This window comes from Astatotilapia calliptera, chromosome 10 (genome assembly GCF_900246225.1).
Source record: "Astatotilapia calliptera chromosome 10, fAstCal1.2, whole genome shotgun sequence".
Lineage (NCBI taxonomy): Eukaryota > Metazoa > Chordata > Actinopteri > Cichliformes > Cichlidae > Astatotilapia > Astatotilapia calliptera.
In genome coordinates, this window is record NC_039311.1 from 26,484,270 (window position 1) to 26,505,575 (window position 21,306).

At 38.7% G+C, this 21,306-nt stretch overlaps 1 protein-coding gene across 5 annotated transcripts in view; it reads left to right on the forward strand.

The window, feature by feature from the left end:
• cadm1a (cell adhesion molecule 1a) overlaps positions 1 to 21,306 on the forward strand; it is a 470,606-nt gene that overhangs the window by 376,719 nt on the left and 72,581 nt on the right. For all 5 annotated transcript variants that reach the window (XM_026182490.1, XM_026182491.1, XM_026182487.1 and 2 more), the window contains 3 exons: positions 1,610 to 1,768; positions 9,793 to 9,889; positions 20,006 to 20,178. In XM_026182490.1, the coding sequence (XP_026038275.1) occupies positions 1,610 to 1,768; positions 9,793 to 9,889; positions 20,006 to 20,178 (429 nt within the window). The remainder of the gene's footprint in view (positions 1 to 1,609; positions 1,769 to 9,792; positions 9,890 to 20,005; positions 20,179 to 21,306) is intronic.

The window sequence follows — 21,306 nt, forward strand, 5'->3', positions numbered from 1 at the left end:
CTTCTACTTCCACACCTTTGTACCTGCCTTTGTGAACAGCTTTTGTGGGTTATTATTTTTATTGTGATATAAATTGTCAAATGTAAAGCACAAGGTTCAGACACCCAGGACTTGAATGAAGACATCTTTTCACTAGTCTTTCATGCATCTCAAAAGACATTTTGATTTGAGCAGACCCCTTCAGGTTCCCATTTCAGGTGCTTGCATACATCTAAAGCCTCTAGTGGTATTTATTCATGACAACCTGTTCCTTTACACCATCCACATCACACAGGTTTGCTTTCCCAGCTTCCAAAAAGACAGTTGTCACCACAGTGACAGGAACACCCCAGTGGCTGAGCTACAGAAGAGTGAGTGGAATGTGCACCGAGTACATATTTTACAGCTAAAATGTGAATTGATGGATGCAGCCGTTCATATTTGCACAGAGTTTCTCCTTTTCTGGCGTTTCTTTTTTGCAGGCTCTTTCTCTGATGTTTGTTTTATTGATGGGACACAAACACGCTTGTGCAAATGACTGCGAGGAAGTAGGACAAAGGGATAAAAAGGATCAATCTTTCTTTGTCACTCTACTGTACAGCATTCTCTGCATCTATGTCCCTCATTTTGCCCAATGAAGCTGTCCTCGTCGTTGCATTTGAGAACATTTTGTCTGTGTGCTATTAAAGAGCAGCCAGTAATAAGACGAGGGACGCTTTGCGAGCTTCAGATCTGGCAGTGCCGTACAAAAGGTGGCCACACAATAAATCTGGCTTGATAAAGCCTAATGAGTGATTCACAGTCGCACAGTAGCCCCTGACAGCAGGCAATTTTTAGCTGATTCACCTTATCGGACCATTTTCAAGGACACGCTTCTCACTCCCACTGTAAATATTTTGCAAGGTCAGGGGAAGAAAGACATTCCCCTTGCAGGCGAACAATGGCTGTCTTTGTCAGTCCTTAATATTTCAAACCTTGGTTGTTTTTTTTCTCTGGTAGCCTTGAGTGCAAAGCTGCCATCATTGATATTTTGTAAAGTAAAACTGTTCAGCAAAATACTCTTTCTTTCTTTTTTATAGCGTACTCCCAGAGGAATCAAGGATGCATAAAATAAACCTCTGACAGAAGTAAGGAAGAAATCCAAAATAAGTTTTGATAATATTTACCCAAATAAAAGCATATAGAAATTATTGACATTTTCTCTGCAATGGTAGCCTAAGCCTTGGGAGCTCTGTTTTCCTTATATGATCTTTGTGGGCAAAGCATACATTGAAAATCAATTGATCCCTCAAGCAGGAAATCAACCAGCCTACAGAATACAAGGAGTCCATAAATGATTAGGACAGCAAGCTGTGCAGTTTTTACTTTAAACCAAACTCCAACTTTTTACACCAAAAGAGCGAGTCGGTGTTTGGCGCTGTTTGCTCAAACCAACTAGTCCTGGTATGGCTGCTGTGGTTGGATTTCCAGGCGAGCTTCCTAGAGGTGCTTCTCCCACAGTACAACTACTGCCCCAGCAGTTTCTGTTCCACACCCCAGTGCCACTGGATAGATGGTTCCTGCCAGAACCCTCTGAGTGAATTGATTTGACCTCCTTTATTTGTTTTGTCTTTGTTCTTTCTTACCATAGGCAAGCCCAAAGTTGAACTGACCTACGACAAGATGTACACAGTAACCAGCCGACTGACGTTCACCGTTAGCAAAGAGGATGACGGCGTACCTGTGATCTGCATCGTCGACCACCCTGCAGTCAAGGACTTCCAGGCACAGAAATACCTGGAGGTGCAGTGTAAGTGCTTCAGCTTGGTAATAAATTAGAAATCAGCATTTGATGGATATTTAAACAGCGCTATACTTTCCCTTTTTTCCTTTTTTCTGAGTATCATCTGCCTAACTCATCATCTTAATTCAGAAAAATGGACCGGATTAGAGAAGAGTGTTCCATTCCTACTAATTAAATGGAATAGATTTGCTTTTTTCTTACCCGCAACTAAAAGTTTAATGCATGAGGTGTGGCAGTGACATTGAAAGAAAATTATGCATGTTATAATGAATAAAAGGGGAAATTGGACTGTAACACAGTAGACAGTTCTATCTTCACTAATTAAATGACATAAACTTTCCACAACCTATCCCCCCACCACCCTCTGAAAGTTTGGTGAAAGGCTTTGCCATTGGAAAAAAAAAAGATTCATCTTGTGTGAGTAGGAAAAAATGAATGTAGAGGTGGTTTACAGATGTAACAAAGGAGAAGGTGTACAGGGTTCATGCAAAGCTGGGGTTGCAACAGAGAGGGTGAGATGGAGGGTGACGATCGACCCCTGAAGGGAGAGCTGAAAGACGACGTGTTTAGTTTCCTCCGGAAAAACATGTCGGTGTTAAATTTGAATTTCACTTTGCTCTTCTCACCTCTTTGTGAGAAGCATGGAAAAAAATCTGCAGATCTAGTTGAATGCAAAACAGATGCATACTTAAAAAGCTATTATCTTGGTGGCACAATGGCCAGCACAAGCAGATCTTTTCAACTGGTGTTTTCCTGACTTCAGACATGCTTCGGTTGCCTGTGGAGTATTTTGGTGCAAACAGCAGAGTGCACAGTGTGCAGGTGGTAGTGTTTTGTGGAAAAATATTTCACATGTGCATCAGAAATAAATATTTTAGAGTTGTGTTTTTTCCCCTAACCTAATGTCAATCATTTCATTAGGAAGTGCAAACAAAATGCACGGCAACTATTTACTACAAATATTTGCTACAAATGCACGGCAACAGTGCAAAAGAATAGAAAATAAAATATAGATCTAAATATAAATAAATCGCCATAATTCACCCGTAGCCAGGCAACGCTCTTAAATTTAGCATCAGAAATTAAATGCCTGTCAGGAAGTCTGCATTCATTTATAAAATGATCTGTCAGGATCCAGTTCTGTTCTTGATATGTGCTTTGTGCTGCACGTAAAGCTTTTGTATCAGTTTACACCTGTAATTAAATACTAACAACCAATCTGCAATTTGCAGTTTATCTTTGATTTGACAAGTATGACACCAGGCCACTCTCTCTTAAATCCTTATTGTTGTTCCAAAAGGCATCTTTTAGTACTTCCTTGTGGTGAACGTCTGTGCTTTCATTTAGAAAGGTTAGCTAAAACCGTGTTAGCTCACTATTAGATTTTAAATTACAGGGTAATCTGTGACAGCTAGGATCACTTTCTTGTCCACCTTTGACGGCGTTAATATTTTAAGTCTGGGGTTCGTTTTGATGTTGTGAGAGAAATGGCACTGGAAAAAACTCCATGGTACTCCAAAAATGTAACTATTTTCAATTGAAAATGTTTTTTAATACTTTAATGCTGAGGGTATTTTTAAATAAAAAGTCAATGCTGAACCTTAAGAGCTGTTAGGAAGCAGCTGAAAGCTCCCTGTGGACACATAACTTTACATTTTGCTAATATGAAGTTAATGTTTATTATAACAATTAGAACATTTATTTCTGAGTTAGTTTTAGTCTCGGTGGTGGGGTGCTGTTGCAGAAGCTCTGTCATGTTTATTTCCCAGTGTTGTATGATGCACAGCCCTGATCACATGCCCTCAGGGTCCTGGTGGGAATAGATGAATGTCAATGTACAGCCATGCTTCTCCATGCAGGACCTTGAAAATTCATGGACAAGCTAAGATCCAATCCTTAATTTCCATTTGTTTTCATATTTATTGACAATATGCACTCATTAAATGATCTTAGTATTTATTGCTGAACAGAGAAGGACTTGATGCCTTGTGCTCATACCATGACACTCTGCACCTCTATGCTTAGATTAACTAAACTAACCAGTGGCTTATAGATTTCTACAACATCTCTCAAAAACATAGAATGTTACTTATTTTCCTCAAGTGAATGAGACTCTAAATTTGCTGCTTCTATTTGTATGTGAGGTACAAACATTCTCAGAATTCATTAAACTCTCAAATAATGCCCCTGTTTTCATGTAGGAATGGTTAACACAATGTTTATCTATCTAATCATCTGACCTTGTTTATTCAACTAAATGTTCCTTAAAAAAACAACACGTGGCCCATAATGGAGGCCAGGAGGACACTTTTGCAGCAATAGCCACTTTTAATTGCAGTATTATTTATATATATATATATGCACAGACGACTCTTCTCAATAACTAATAATAGCAATAACACAACACTGTTATAAAACAGCATGTAACAAGTAATTAAAATCCTAGACTGAATGTTTAGATCTTTTTGTTAATAGAGAATGGTTAAAGTTCTGTATTTATTGTTTCTGTAACCTTATGTCTTTGGCCTCTGGCATGTCCTAGCATTTTATTTAAAAAAATAAAATCTCTTCTGTCACTATCTGACCTTTCTCTATGAGCATGAGAGGAGGAGATCAGCTCATCTACAGAGGCAGAATGGCATTTTGCTGGCTTCTGATAACAGGGAGCTCACACTGACCACCCGGCTCAGTGCCTCACTCTGCTCCGTGCAGGGGCTGAGGCTGCCATGCTCTTTGCATACTGTAGTGGGTAACAAACAGACATAAACAGTCCTCCTCTCTACCTTCTCTTTGAACTCTGTTACACAGTTTAATATTACATAGCAACTGCTATTAGTGTATCCTTCCTATGTCCAGAGGAATTTTGTTTCTCTGTGGACTGTCTAAAGACTAACAGTCAACAGTAGATGTTTACTAATTGAGCACTCGGGGATGTGATAAAGTGCAAAATGCACAGTTTGGAGTCACGATTCTGTTTTGTTGTTTTTTAAATTTATTTGTTTTAGCAAAAGGACCAGCATTGTATAAAATTAGTGGAAGTATTATTGTTTTTCAACCAACACCTTTCACAACTTTTACTTTGAAAGCTTTCTGTTTCTATAGCATTAAAAGGCTCTTAGTAGTCGTGGTTTTCATTGATCATACTGCCCCTAGTGGTCACTAATGTTACAGTCACACTAGAGAAAACAGTGAAGGAGCAGCCGACAACAAAACGTGCAATCGACACGCCGTTCCACCATGTCGATTTCACTATTTGCCTCTTAAAATCAGTAAAAAGACACGCATGCAGAATCTATAGTAAGTTGCAGTAAAAGCAGAGGGAGAATTTTTATTTCAAGCCAACATGAAAATTACCACGGGAAAGCGTTTAAACAGACATCATTAACACATTTTCACGTAGATACATATTAGCTGCCTAGATTCATCATTTCTGGCTGTTAAGCACCCTGGAATGGCTTTAAAGATATCATCTCCCCCTGCTGGTAGTCCAATATCTGCATGTAGTAATGCAACTTCTGCAAGCGAGTCCATTTTATGTTTTGTCTGTTACAGGTTTTATGGATGAGACAACGGGTCAACCAAGATTATTAATCATTATTAAGCATTTCAATGAGACTTTAATAAACTGATCGTTCCCAGTTAGTTATTGGATTCAAAGCAACAGAGTCAGTCTGCTGTCAGTTTGGGATTGACTCGGGTGAAGCTGGCACTTGTATCATTATATTATCATTGATTATTGGTGATAAATGAACAAAAATCTGTGCAAACTACTTACATTCTACTTTTAATCTCATCCAAAATGGTAACATTGTTGCAGGATGGAAATTTACCTACAAATTTACAGGCACCCTTGCTTTTATATAGCATGTATAGCCAGAATTTAACAAGTAGTTAAGTTCAACCCCCGACTACAAAAACGAAGCACAATCGTGCTCATTGGTGCACCCTGACTCAAATTGATTGCAGCATGTTGGCAATCTGCCTGTGTTTATTACACTAGATGAAAATTAGTCACAAACGTTAACCAGCCTGTCTATCAGAGAGTGACTCCAGCCAATCCAAGACTGACTGCAATTGTTTAGAGACGGGATGCCTCCCAAGAGGTGTTGTGTGCAGTTGTCTTGCAATCAGAAGTGCTCAGCCTGAGGTGGAATGTGCAACCGTTCATTGCCACGCTTACGAAAAAATTAAACACAGTCACCACAACCACCATGTATTCCTAATCAGCAAGGAGATTGCTTTTGGACTATTTTACTCTAGTGTGACTGACCCAATAGCTAACAGAAAACTGTTTGGAAAACTTTGGTTTTTGTGTCGAGAACTATATGTACAATCTATGTATCTTTACAACCCCAATGAACTGTCTGCTTTTTCCTTCTAATTGTCACCACAGAGCCCTTCCCATTAACATATCTAAAAAGTGCATATGTCTGGTGAGAAAATTATGAATGACAAAACTAAAATAAAGCCTACTTCTGCAGTTTCTACAGTGACATGCAAGTTAGCTTACTGATTAGATGCAGTACACTGGTTGATTTACATTTCATTCACCCACTGTGTAGGCAATTTGTGAGTGGAATGGAGAGCATTGTGTAGTAAGAAAAGGCGAAGGAAAAAACCCCATTGTCAGGGGACAGCATAATTAAATAAGACACTAATGATTATGTGTATAAGAAAGCAAGCTGTTTGCTCGGATGCTGGGTTGTTTTTCCCATAAGGTCAGCTGGCTGCCGAGAGATGGATAGTGCCGTCTTGAGTGCTTATGAGGTGAGGCACACAATAAAGCAAATAATTCAGTTAGCATAATGATAACGGCTCTCTTGCATATGGTAGACACTATTTCATTTCCACTGAAGTGGCAGCATCCGAATCTGGCAGCACAGTGTTTTCCCATCAAACAGAGACAAGAAAGCTTTGCCATAACTACTTGAGGCTATCAAAACAACCTACAGATGCCTGGCGTCCTTCATGTTTATGGCTCCGAGATGACAAGGTCAGATGACGTCGTGAGCAAAGAAAAAGTTGCAGGATGCCATGTAGTGCCTGGAGTGGAAATAAAACCAAAGGGTTGCTGTCTAAATCCAAGCATGCCTACTGAGCAGAAGACTTGGCTTTTTGCCCATCTGCTGTCCATCACAGAAACTGAAAGCCAGCCACTGACAGGGTGTGATTTAGACAGATGGATGGCCAGACACGTGTTGTTTATTGCCGAGAAGGTCGGACAGCAGCGTGGAACTTTACCGCCAGCTTTGAAATCATAACTCAGCCTCGATCATTCCAACTACAGGCTGATTAAAAAACACACGCACCAAAAAGTGGATTTAGGCCATAAAAAGAGGAAGAGAACAAGAATAATTTGCATCATAACTGGTAAACTATAATTACTCTACTTTGAAATAAAATGGTTCCACTGAATGGCATTTCTCTCTGCCATTTAATGTTAAATTTTTAACAAAACTAGAACAAAACTTTTTTTTTCATGGGGTAAAAATACTCTTATGCTCTTTTTATTACATTCAAGTAAATGGTATTTGTGACATCGATTGCATTTACAAAAAAGATGGGGATGATGTTTCCCTTTTGAGATGTGCTGTTGCTGAGCAGACGGCAAGATAAAAAGCAAATGTTCTTCGGTTTTCTGTCAGCAGGACACCTCATTGACTGGAACCATCAACCAAAACATACCTGGCATTTTTAAACCTTAGCGAAAGGTTGTAAGTCAGACGAGAGCTTCCGTTTCCCATTTCCCATTCAGTGCATGGCAAGAACGAATTCAATCCCTTATCCGTTTGATAGATTGAATAAAACATTACATTCAGTCGTCTCTTACGCCAAGGTGAAAAAAGGGCTTTGATAGCACCAGCAACAGCCAGTGCAATGGGAACAACCAAAACTCCACGGGTGCAGAGAATAGCACAGCGGTGACTGTCAAAGCACCCCACTGATTTGTCAAAACAGCATTCTTACATGCTTTTTTTCTCCAGCTGTAACAGCTACTAAAGTGCTTTTGCAACTTTAACCGGAAGCATCTTTGAACATACCAAGCTACTTGTGATCCTGCCCAGTGCCCACCTATCATCTCCTAGTGCTTTATGTTTTGCTGTCTTCTTTAATTTACATATCCACAAAAGATAAGATAAGACAACATTTATCAGTTGGCTGGGGCAGGGAACAGTGGCAAAAAGAAATAGAGCAGGAATAAAAATAACTTTATAGCCTAGAAACTAAAATGTACACTAAACAAAAATATGCTCACGTATAGCTGGTTTGATGCTCTGTAATCTGTATGCACAGGCTGTAATAGCAGGAAATTTAAAGGAAAACACCTTGAAAGTAATTTACTGTTTACTTAATGTCAAGTCAAATCCCCCCCGGACTAAGCAACATAGCAGCTCAGTCCTAATAACAATAACAGTGCCTTTTAGCAACTTAAACATGACCTGGCCTCCTCTGATGCTTGAACACTGCTGAGGCAGGTCATGGATGTTGTTCTTGTTGCTGTATTTCCTGTTAATCCTCGCACCTTTTAAGGGTTTGCTCTTCAGGCACCATTCTCTTTCTGTCTTTTTAAAAGTAGAAGCTATTTCAAATGCTTGCCCTGAACATTTTAACCATTATTAACAACTTTCTGTCTCTCTCTACGGATTTTAACAACATCTGTATAAGGAGAACGCATTCAATGGAAAGATTCCCTTTTATGCTTCCTGTGTTTTGTGGGGTTCCCCAAGAGTCTGTACAGGGAATCCCTGATTTTTTTACCATGTACAATATAACCCTGAAAAAATCAAATGTCATGTGGAAAAGAAAGTGTTTGCAGGACCTTTAAAAACAAAGTATATCCCAGGATTTATCAGCCTGTAGAACCACCTTTAACAGCGATAACTTTATATAATTGTTTGCTGTGTGACTTTATCAGTCTCACGTCATTGTGGAGTCATTTTGGACCACTTTTCCTTTCAACATTGCTTCATTTCAATGAGGTTTGTGGCATCCGTTGAGGCACAACTCTTTTAAGGTCCCACCGCACCATTTAAGTTATGTTGACTTTTACTTGATCTTTGCTGCATTCTGTTGCTGCTGTGCTTAGGATCATTATCCTGTTTCATGACCCAGTTTTAATCAAGCTTTAGCTGTCAGACAGATGGCCTCAGATTTGATTCTAGAGGAATCAAATTTAAGAACAGAGAAGTTCATGTTTGACTCACTGACTGCAAGGTGTCCAGGCCTGTGGCAGCAAAACAAGTCCGATTTATCACCCATCCACTGACAGTTAGTATGAGGTGTTTGTGCCGATATGCTGCGATTGGTTTTCCCTAAAGGTAGAGCTATGCAATATGACCAGCCATCTCAACTTAAGTCTCATCTGTCAAAGGAGATTGTTCCAGAAGTCTTTTGGTTTGTATATAACTGTATGTCCCCTTTAAAATCTCAGATTTCAAGTGCTGGCTTAGTATCTCCAATTGTCACCAGAAGGTGCTTTATGTAATATAAGGTAAAAGAGCCCACATTAAAAAAGAGGCCAATTTCTTAGATGTACTTAAGTTGATGACTAAAGTTATGCACCAACTAATAAATTTAATCAATATTTGGTTGCTTCTTTCATTTGAAGATCCGCAAAAAGGATTCACAGTGTTGTTCGTGGGTTCTGATTTTCAGATTACTCATTTTAAGCCTTGAATAGTCAAGATCTTAGATGTGATCTCCCTGCTCCTTGGACACCTTATTAGTGCTCGAAATCCTCCTTCAGTTCATATAAATGCGAGAAGTCGGCAAAGCTGATTGACACCAACCAATGCCTCGTGCAACTTCATTGTTCTGCATGTCACTCCCAGGTTGAATTGGATTTAGCAGTTTTACGTTCTACTCCTGACCACAAATTTCAGCTTTGATGCATGTGCTTATCATTATGTTGATACTAAAGTTATACTATAGATATTTTTACAGCAGACCAGAATTCATGATAAGAACTTGTAGTTTGTCACTAATGTTATCTGGATATTTAATACTTTGTGTTTTTCTCATTTTTTCAGACAAACCAGAAGTTAAGATCGTGGTAGAATTTCCTCAGGGTCTGACCAGAGAAGGAGAGAACCTGGAACTGTCGTGTAAATTCAGAGGCAAACCCGAGTAAGACACAAGCAAACACACGCAAACATACACATTTAACCAATTAATGACAGCCATGGTGAAACAGGTATGCCTGCCTGCTAACAGTTGCACATCAGTGTATTCACTGACATACCATCAGTGCATTGTGGTGTGTGGCTGTCTGTTACTGTTTTAGTTTTGCTGTTGAGAAGTAATGAACATAGCAGCAGTTAGCTTGCACTGGCATTAAAAAGCATCTGTACATGGAAAAGACATAATTTCAAAATCTATGATTATTCAATCACTTTTTTTTTTCACAAATCATGGTCACAATACATAATGAAAACGTTGCAATTATACACAAAAAACCCCCCCAAAACTAACAAAAAACAAAACTAACAAAAAGACCCCCCCCTCCCTCCCTACCCGAGGCTCACATAAAGAGAAACAGAACAAAACAAACAAAAAATGTTTTTATATAGTCAATAAATGGGTTCCAACAGAAGGCTGTACGGGGCTTTTGCTGGTAGTATTAGGAATACAGTACTATGCAAAAGTCTTTAGCCACCCCTGATTTCATCACGTTTTATTTTCTCAGAGGCAGACTTTCTTATTATATTTAAAGTAGTCTTGAGCAATCGCTCTCCAAGCTTTCTGACAGTCTTCCAAATTTTTCTTTGGATGTTGGCTGCTGTTCACTCATTTTCAATCCAGTCTTTGTACCTGACCATTTTCAGAGGAATCTTTTTTTTTTCCAAAGCTGCTCAACACTGAACAAAGACTACAGAGTTTGACCATCGTGATTCCCATAGAGCTGTTAACTGAAAACTTTGCATATATGATAATTGAGGACAAAAGAAGAATAAGCACGCCTAAAAAAAAATATCTACAGCAGATGAACAGTATCCAAAAGTCATGTCCTGAAGAAAAAGGAAAAATCCAGCTCAGACTTGACACAGGACCTCAGAGTTGCATCTGACCCCGGCTGATCCAACAATGGAGAGTCATCAGAAATGGTGGAAGGGTGGCACAGCATGACAAAGATCCCAATTTCCCATTTTCCTAGAAAATGTGGGGTGGCTCAAGACTTTTGCATATCACTGTACATACAGCATGTTTTTGGTTTTTGGTATTAGAAATTTGCTCACTGCTGTATTTTTTGTTCTGCAAGAATATTCTGTCTGTCGAGTTTGTACTGACTAAAGCACTATTTACGTTTTTTTAATACGTTCATTTAGGTACTCACAACACTTAGGAAAGACCATGGTGTACTTTTAATACAGTAAAAAAAAGCAACAGTGACTTGACACACAGTGTGTTTATGTACATTCAATCAAAACCCAATTCAGAGTGCTTTTGTTGCCTAAACCTAACCACAGATGGAAGTCTGGATGTGAAACCCGGTCCTTTGTGTAAGAGTCGCTTTGTACGCCCACCATCCACCAAAAACACCTCCTGCTGTCTATGTTACAATTTGTAAATGTGGCACATTGGCACACAAAAACTAATGTTAATCTAATGCAGCCAGACAGTACATTCAACCCAAGCATAGAAAAAGGAAAAACACAAAAGCACTATTAGTTTGTGATTTATTGGAGCCTTCGTTGAACTATGAGAAAACATGCAAATATGGAGTGCATATTGCTATTCACAGTATCATGCATTAATTTCATCTGAGGCTTCCAGACCATTCATGGTTACACTGCACCTTTGAAGTTATAAAAGGACATAAGTCCAAAGACTTTCCCCCTTTGTAGTTAGTATAAGACCGCAAAATAAAAGTGAATGGAGAAAAGCAGACAGAAAATATTCTACTGGATTTGAGAACTCAGAAGCAGCAGTGGGTTTAGTTGAGGTAAAATGGCGAGGATACTATAAATTTAGTTCTCTCATTAGCTAAACTGGCATAACTTATAATGCCAGTGATGAATCATTGGCTTATTGTAAGCATAGAGTTTTTATTCTCTTTTGATGGGTAACATAACATATACTGCACACACCTCCAAAGTATGTGTCTGTGTGTATGAGTGAGACACGTTATATATGTCTAGTGTACAGTACTGTGCAAAAGTCTTGAGCCAATCCTTCTTTATATTTTGCTCAGAAAATGGGAAATAGGTGCAGCAACTTATTGAAACGTGCAACATATATGGAACGACTGTATATAAGGTACTGTAAAAGCAGAGTCTGTATGGTTCTAACGAGCTTCAGAGTCAATATTTGGTATGACTTCCTTTATTCTTTAGCATAGCCTGAAGTCTCTTTTGTCATTTCTTTAACTAGTCTTCTGGAATAGTTCTCCAGGCTTCTTGAAGGCCATTTATTCCACACTGCTTCAATAATGTTGACGCCTGGGCTCTGGGCAGGCCAATCCATGACTGATAGTGCTCCATGGTGTGTTTTTCTATCCAACTATGCTTTTACTACAGTGTGTTTGAGAACATTATCATGAAAAACAAAGCCGTTGCATGATCGCCAACACCACTGGGGAAGCTCCAAACCATATCAGAGCCTCCACCGTGATTTACAAATTACTTGCCACTCACTATTCTACCTACTGGAATCACTCCATAAGACCTGCTGGCATTGATTTTTAGTCCAGATCCTTTGTAATTAGCATGCGTCTCCGTTTTCTCCCTGTTTTCATTCCGTAAGAATGGCTTCTTGACAGCTACCCTTCCACCGGGACATTTCTGATGAGGCTTCAGTGAACAGCAGATGTATCAACTTAAGGGCTAGATGCATTTCTGAGGTCCTATGTCAGGTCTTTGCAATACATTTCCATATTTTTAGGGACATGACTTTCAAATGTTTTTTTCTGCTGTAGTTTTTTTGGTCTGTCGCTTCTTTTGTCCTCCACTTGTCTAGTTCCATCGACTTTCTTAAGGATGCACTGTTTTTGGCTAATAGCTTGTTATTAGCATCTGATTTTGGCTAATAGCTTGCTATTAGCATCTGATTTTGGCTAATAGAACCTTGTTGTTCTTAAAGATGCAATTTAAAATTGGATCTTTGGTCAATTTTCTGTTATGTTAAGTGGCTTAACAAAAAAAAAAAGAATTTATCTGAAAACACCTTCTGGGGAGATACTGTTGGTTTTGTCCATTTTGGGTTATAGCTGTGGCTGAATCCATAAGCGACAACCTTTTCCCATTGTAGATATAAAAGGGCTCATTATAAGTTAATGAAAAAACTGTGATTATTATTTTCAGTGAACTATACACCAATGCAAACATAATAATGAGTGTTGTAAGGTAATGCGATTGTTGTCTAAATCCTGCATACTCGACTTTCCAAGTCTTCCCCATTTAGAACAACCAAGCATCTCTCAGATCTCCAGAGTTTTTCTTTAGGGGTATCTTGTTAGTCCCTTTATTATGCTGTAATATTAAAACCACCTGATTATTATTGTTTTAGGCCTCTTGTATAGGTGTTCTGGCATTGACATGTGACATTTAAAGGTGTCCTGTCATGTCTGGTGGAATGACTTTGGTAGCAGTTCCCTTGGGCCCTGTGGGTTCTGGGGTGGAGCTTGCTTGCCTTTGTACATCCTGTATATGTTTAATCACATGGGGATCTAGCGAGTTTGAAGGACACGTCAGTACTTTGGACTCTTGGTCATGCTTCTTGAGCTTATCTGTGGACTGTTTACTAATTGGTGGGCCACATTGTTCAGCTGATATATGCCAGTGCTACAGGCAGTACTATTATCATGTGGAGCGTGCGTAGTCTGTTTGCTCAAAATACCACCCACGTGAATGCCACTACTCAACATTCACCCAATTGTAACGAGATGATCCGTGCCATGTCCTGGCATTAAAAAAAGTGACTCGTGAACATTGCCTCATGGGCTAAAACTTAGTTTTTGATGACAAATTAGAAAATTGGAAATGCCAAATGTCACAACTCTGTGGAAGAGGAAGCTAAGAGTGGTACATAAGCCTGACAAGCACAGTGTGTTGTTTTACTCAACACTGGCTCTAGAACTAATCTTCTCGCAGACAGCAGAGATTTCTTCTAATTAGCCGATGGAGTTCAGCTGATGGATAGAATGGCTGTGAAAGTACAGTTTCAGGGAGAAAAACTGTGAGTGGAATGTGATAAGGACCTGGGTCCTGGCTAGTCTAAATACCCATTACTGGCTACATAATCACGTAATTGAATGGCTTCTATGTTCGTTTTTCAGATTTCCAAAGGGGAAATTTGAAAACTGACCTGTAATTATGAAATACATCAGAATTACTGTGTGATATTTTGAGCAGGTATTTAATTACTGCTGCTTTAAAAGTGGAGGACCGAGCAGAAGGGCATTAATAATAGTGAGGGGAGTGGGTCCTAATGTCTTGCAGTTAGAATTTCAGTAGGCAGAGGGTTGAATAGGCTGGGTGTTTTTTCCCCTAAATGATGAGTGATAATATTCTGAAGGTATCTAGGGAAAGTGTATGAGGCTGAGAGAGACTATGTTGATGGATTCGAGACACTGGATATGCACTCATGAAGTCAATTTTGTGATTAAAGTTAAATGATTATTTGTGGTACACAGAGCTGTGAACAGAAAACTGTCCTCAACTAATTTTTCTCACCATTTTGAAAACTTACAGTGACTCGGTGCAAATAAGCCCTTTGAAATGCCTAGCCTTATCATCTGAAAGCTCCAGCTTGTTGCTCATTAGGATATTATTTCACCTGCATCATCGGTAAACCCAGCTGTTGGTTTGTTTAGATGGCAGGTCTTTGTGATATGAGATGTAATGGAGTGCAAATGAAACCATTAGGGAGAGCAGGGTTGAGCGTAGCCCTGAGAGCCTCCGGCAGGAGACCTGCTGAACTGTTCAAATATCAATAAATTGTACTTGGTGCTGTTGAAATCTATCAAATTAGTATGTTGACAAGCTAGTTCAAATTTGAACAGAACACAGTCATGAGATGAAGATGCTGTTATGAAAATTACATTACAAACTCAATGTGACCAACTTGCAGGTGCTTCTTTTGTTCAAATTCAAAGGTAAATTGCAGCCTTAGAAAAAGGCCCACGCCATGAAAACTTAATGGTTTCTGGAATCTGCAGACTTGAAAAGCAGTTTGTATTTTTGTTTTTTAGCATAAAAATATAGCTAAAAGAGGTGTTCACAACATTTTATACTGGATTTAAATGCCAACTAAGCTCGTTTATGTTTGTCATGCCCAACTAATGTCAGACAGTGTATTTATGAAGACACACATACAAACAGATTATCGTGTTAGTGACAAATGGAACCTAATAATTGTGTTAGTGACAAATGGGCCCTGTGTACCTGGGAGCGCACTGAGCACATAAATGCATACAAAAAGTGAATTGCGCTGCAGTAGAGGGTTAAAAAGTTTCAGAAGAAGTTTTTTACCTTGTAATGCGGTCGCTCTTGTCACGGACTTCAGCTGTCCTCTCTGCTGGAGAGTTGAAAGTTGGAAAGTGTGTGAAATTTAGTTTTTCGGGGAAGTGTTTTGCTAAGGGAATTAGAAGCATGAAAGAGTGATTGATAGTTATTACTGAAATGTGATTGAAATTAGTTTCCTTCCTTAGAGGTCTGAGTGAGGTGTAGACTTTCTAAGCAGGTTAAAATGCAACCAAACATAAGCAATCATAATTTCTTAGTGTGTTATTAAATGGCCTGTAGTTGTATAGTGCTTTACTAGTCCCTAAGGACCCCAAAGTGCTTTACACATCCAGTCATTCACCCATTCACACACACGTTCACACACTGGTGATGGCAAGCTACATATAACCACAGCCACCCTGGGGCGCACTGACAGAGGCGAGGCTGCCGGACACTGGCACCACCGGGCCCTCTGACCACCACCAGTAGGCAACGGGTGAAGTGTCTTGACCAAGGACACAACGACCGAGACTGTCCAAGCCAGGGCTCGGACCGGCAACCTTCCGATTACAAGGCGAACTCTTGAGCCATGATCGCCCACAGTTAAGTCTTTTTTTCATCTAAAGCCACAGGCCCCAACCCCTGGGCCACGGACCGGTACTAGTCTGTGAGTCGTTTGTTACCGGGCCGCGAGAGTTGAGGCTCGGTTGTGAAATTTATGGTTTTCAGGGTTTTTATCGTTAACTGTGTTTCCCTGGGTCTTTCCCTGTGTTGTAGTTGTGTCTTATTTTGAAAGAACTATTTATGCATTACCACCTGCGACCAGAGAGTATTAAGGGGCAGAGAGGAGGATGTTACTCTCAATGTTGTTAGCGTGTTTCAGGAGGACGCTGCTAATAAAGTTACACAATTGCACAGTGAATTTGCATTTATTATTATATTTACAAAATACCACAGTTTTTCTCTTGGTTGTATCATTTTATCCACAACACCTTAAAGGCCGGTCCGTGAAAATATTGTCTGACATTAAACTGATCCATGGCGCAAAAAAGGTTAGGGATCGCTGATCTACAGCTGATCTATATCTGTTAAATTAGGATTTTCCATGATTTTCTTTTTCAATATTCGACTATATACATTAATGGAAATATAATCTATAAGGTGAAAACAGTTTGGAACAAGGTTAAAAAGTCAGTACGTTGGCAGTACATTTGGCATCATAGTCATGGTAAAAAAAAATGAAGCTACTGCCAATCAGACACTCTCCAGATGTTACTATGTAATAGATCAAAATCTAATCTAATCTAATCTAAAAATGGTTCAAGGTACAAGTTCTGGGCTGAAAAGAGGTGAAAAATTTGAAAGGCCTTCAGAAAGCCTGGAGAGCAATTGCTTAAGACCACTTTAAAAAATGACAAGAATGTCTGCTTTGTTAGAAGCGAAATACAAGGGAACGAGTGGTGACTCTTGACTGCACTTTATTTGTCAAAATCTTTGTGTGCGAAACCCTCGTAAGCACCTTCGCATTTGCCTACACAGGCAGCTCTAATGCATTTCATCTTGGATGACGTTATGACTATGACATCAACAGCTGAACTCTGTTTGCAGGTTCAGCCAATGCCAGCTTTAAATTGGCCCTCAGATTTAAACCTTAGTCGTAATCCAGTCTTGACCATGAATCAAAGTTAGAACCAATCTTTAACTGTCTTCACTTTTCACTTTCCCATCTGAGGCTCAAAAACTCAGTATGAAACTCTGAAAGGTAGAAGTACAGAACAGGCATACACACACACACACACACACACACACACACACACACACACGCGCATAGATCAAAACAGTGTGCACTCCTGAATGCTCCTCCCTTCCAGCCCAATCCCCCACCCCCTGCAGTTTTCATACTTGGCATAGAGACAAGCTCACTACCCGTATTCATTTTATAAAGATGAAAACACAATCAATACAGTGAGCCGGGAATTGGAAGTCATTTTCATTAGAGCTGCTGAGAGTTGTGCAGTCATTACCAGCAGATAGCACAGGGGGCCCCGACTGCAGGCAGCCATTTGTATTCTAGACGCCTGCCCTTCCTCTCTCCTTGCAACCCCATCTTACCTCTTCCATCTATCTATACCTCCTTTCCTAGCTTCATTTTTCCCTCCTCACAACATCTGATGCACCTATAGAAACATTTTCTTCTAGGTTATGTTTCCAACTCCATCTGAGAAAACAACTCATATTTCTAAATGTTTTTTTTTTTATTTACATTTCACTTCACCTACATAACACTTGCAGCAGACACGGTCCTCTCTCTTTCAAGCCATCCACCACAGCCATTAAAAACACTTGTGGTTTGTTTGTTTGTTTGTTTGTTTTGGAAATGAGCTTCAGGAGCTATTTCATATTTTTCTTTTTCCTGGATTTTTGTGCACCCCCACCCCCCTCCCATTTGCTTGCTCCCTTCACACCAAATGTTTTCAAATGGAGGGAAACAAGTTAAAACACCACAACAAAATGCAACAAGAGAGACCATCAGCACATGCTCAGGGGAAATAACAGTAGCTGGCAATGGCCATTGAAAGTTGCAGCAGCAAAATAGAGGTGTTTTGTCTTTTTCTTTTCTCTTCACCCTCTGTGACTCTGGGCACTTTGAGCTCATTGTCATAAAAATGGAATCTGTCACCCTGCTATAAACCTCAGTCAAGGTAGAAAAGAGAACAAAGAAAGACGCTTGGTAGGCAGCCACCTACAGAGCTTCTCTAAGTATACAAGCGTGAAAAGTCTGCAATTTCAAGACAAGGCTGGTGCACGGTTATTGTTACTTTTAGAGGTATGCAAAGGTACAGATGTCATTTCAATACATCTTATTTACCATTATTTATTGTTGCTTTAAACTAAAGACAAAAAAATATGAAGCTGTGTTAGTTATCTTCAGAGAAATGGTAATCTGTTACCACATGTGGGTAAAGTTGTTAAAAGGACCTGTAAATGTATGTCTACTGTAGAACAATCATATACTGAAGTGTTTTTACTGATTGAATCAATTTGCTAAACCTCCCTGGAATGAAATAAAAAGAGAAACTGAGATTTAGATAAAAAGACAAACGTGACATTGTGACACATATAATAGACTTTGGTCTTTTTTTTCATGAAATCTTAGTAGTCAGAGTATTACTACGTAAGCGCAGTGTACCACAAACATACAGTCATTTCTAAAACAAAACAAACTGACCTCTGAAAACAAAGAAACAAAGAATGGTGGGCTACTGTGATACTGACTGCACTGTGAAAAAGGTATTTGAGCTTGAACAAAACATGCAAACAATTAAGCAACAGTTGTCCAAGATCGGATACTGATGTCAGTCCAGAGGGTTGTTTAACTTGTTCATTTTTATATAACCAAAAGTGCAAAACAAATGCAGACCTATAACCTCCTAAGACCCGAACTCTTCCAGAGCATGCATTTTTAATTTCTCTTTGATATTTGGGCATATTGGGGCCCGATGAATGTAAAAACAAAGAATTATCAAATGTTTGGTTTTTTTTACCTGATTTTTGTTGCTAAGAAAAGTGAGAGCCACAAATAAGGATATTTGTTAGAATTTTGATAGAACAGTAGCAGTATAATGTCCTCGTAAGTGGATATCAGGCCCTTGCAGAGCAAAATTGAGTATTTTGGTCTAAATAACCCAAAATGTGATGTCCACATATGTGGACGGCAGGTCCTAGGAGGATAATATAAAAAAGAAAAAGAAAACTCAAAAGATGGAAGTTCTTGGTTGCCTTTGGGATGCCATGGGATTTGTGTGTGTCTGTGTGTGTGTATTGCATGACCTTTACTCTGGGGCCAATCCTTAATCATTAGTTGGCCATACAAGATAATTATTTGGTAGATTGACAGGAGATTTATTACATGCATATTGCCCAAATATGAAACCTATAGCGAGTACATTAAAATGGTAATATAACCTTGGTACCGTTGCCGGTGCTTGCTGGACTGTCTGATCACTGAGGTTCTGTCTTCAATATTACATAGACCCTATAATCTATCGGCTTTACCTTACAGTGTAAAACACTGTTGTTGTGAATTGCCATTCTATTTTTTTTTTTTAAGTATTACTTTAAAAAAAACAAAAAATATATAAATATTAACATTTTCTGTACATATTCTAAGTATGTATGGCTATAATGTTACAATATTGTTGTTTTTTAAAGAAAAATAAAAGGAATATAAAATAATGTGACAAGAATTTTAATTTTCTCATAATTTGAATGACAGTGTGATTGCATTTTATGGTTTTTAAATTTAAAAATATATATATATATATATGTGTGTGTGTGTGTGTGTGTGTGTGTGTGTGTGTGTGTGTGTGTGTGTGTGTGTGTCCCCATAAACATAAGATACATTTTCACTTTCAACCTTAGTTGTTAGTCATACTAAATAAAGGATCATGAAATAGAACTGCCAAGATTCAGCTTTGAAGTATCAAGAAAAAAAATTGATGAGAAGTACTTAATGAAAAGGTTTTTTAAGTAAGAATTAGTTCAATGTATGTTGTGGACTCTAATTGGTTCCCACTTTTAAACAGCATGAAACTTGATTTTACAATTCATTCACTGATAATATGAATGCCGTTCATTTAAAACAAGGTATGCAATATGAAATATATATATATAATATATAAAATATAAAAGGTATTGCTGATATAGGGGATCAATAAAAGATCTCAAAGACTGGCCGAAACTAGCTGATGAAGAGCAATGTGATCTTACTCCTGTACTTACTCTGGTGTTTTAATTTCAGGCCACAGCGGGTGAACTGGTTGAAGGTGGATGACGACGTACCTTCCCATGCAGTTATCACCGGCGCCGATCTTTACATTGAAAATCTAAACAAGTCCTACAATGGAACCTACCGTTGTGTGGCATCCAACTCAATTGGAGAGGCTTACGATGACTACACCCTCTATGTCTATGGTACGTTCATCTATCACTGATCCACTAATATTTTATTATCTCTTACTGAACAAACTTCCAGGTCTTTTCCTTTACTTTCTGAGGCTTTCTTTCTTCAGAGGACCAGTTCTAGTAAAGTATGAATTGTTGCTTCCTTGTACTCTGTCTGAGCTATATTAACATTTAAAGATCTTCAAACCTTTGGCCTTTTTGAAGAAGTTTTAGGAGAGTGAACATAAACAGCAGAATAATTTATTTGTAGAGTGATGAATGATTTTTAAGACTGGTAAGCAGTTAACTCTGGTGCTCATTACTAGGTCTTGGAGCACACTGAGTACTCTACTGGCATAATCCAGAGTATGCAGGCTGACTTTTAAATACGGTCTCTGTTTTATTACAGCATAGACTTATTATATTTATATGAACAGCTTGTCACTGTACTCTATTCACTTTGTTAACCTAACTGCCATGCACCTTCATGTAGGAAATACATTACAAAAACATTTGGTCTCTAATAAACTGTTAAATGCATGATTATTGTTATTTAAACAGGATTGTTGTTCGTCTCACTTGTGCCTCAGTAACACACCTATGCTCAAGCAACTACTTAAGATGTTGCTTCTATTTTGTTCAAAGAAAACACGAAGATCCTGTCTCACAATTGTGTCTTTGTATTTTGACTGGCTATTTTAATTAGACACATTTTTGCATACACACATTTTAGATTTTACAAACAAATTCTTGTGACATGTCTTGAAATTTTAAATACTTTGCTGCAAAAATGGAATTCCAGATATAAGAAGGAAATGTATTGTTAGTTTGACTAGTGGATATAACAAATATAACTTAATAGTTAAAGTTAGAAAAATGAAAAATATCACATTTTTTGATGGCTTTAAAAATATTAAGTTCACTAGGTAGTGTGGATTAGTTCCAGACTTCTGAATTTAGCTCTGAGCGTAATAAACTAAAGTTCTTGTAGGCCCTAGAAGCACACTAGAAGGTGGTCGGCAATTGGAGAAAACAATAATAGCTGCAATTCCCTTCAGTGTGTGGTTTGCTCAAGAAGTAAACATCACTACATCTGCTCCATTGAGTTATTGCATTTTGTTTTTAATATACTGGCCCTGAGACCACAGAGTATTATTA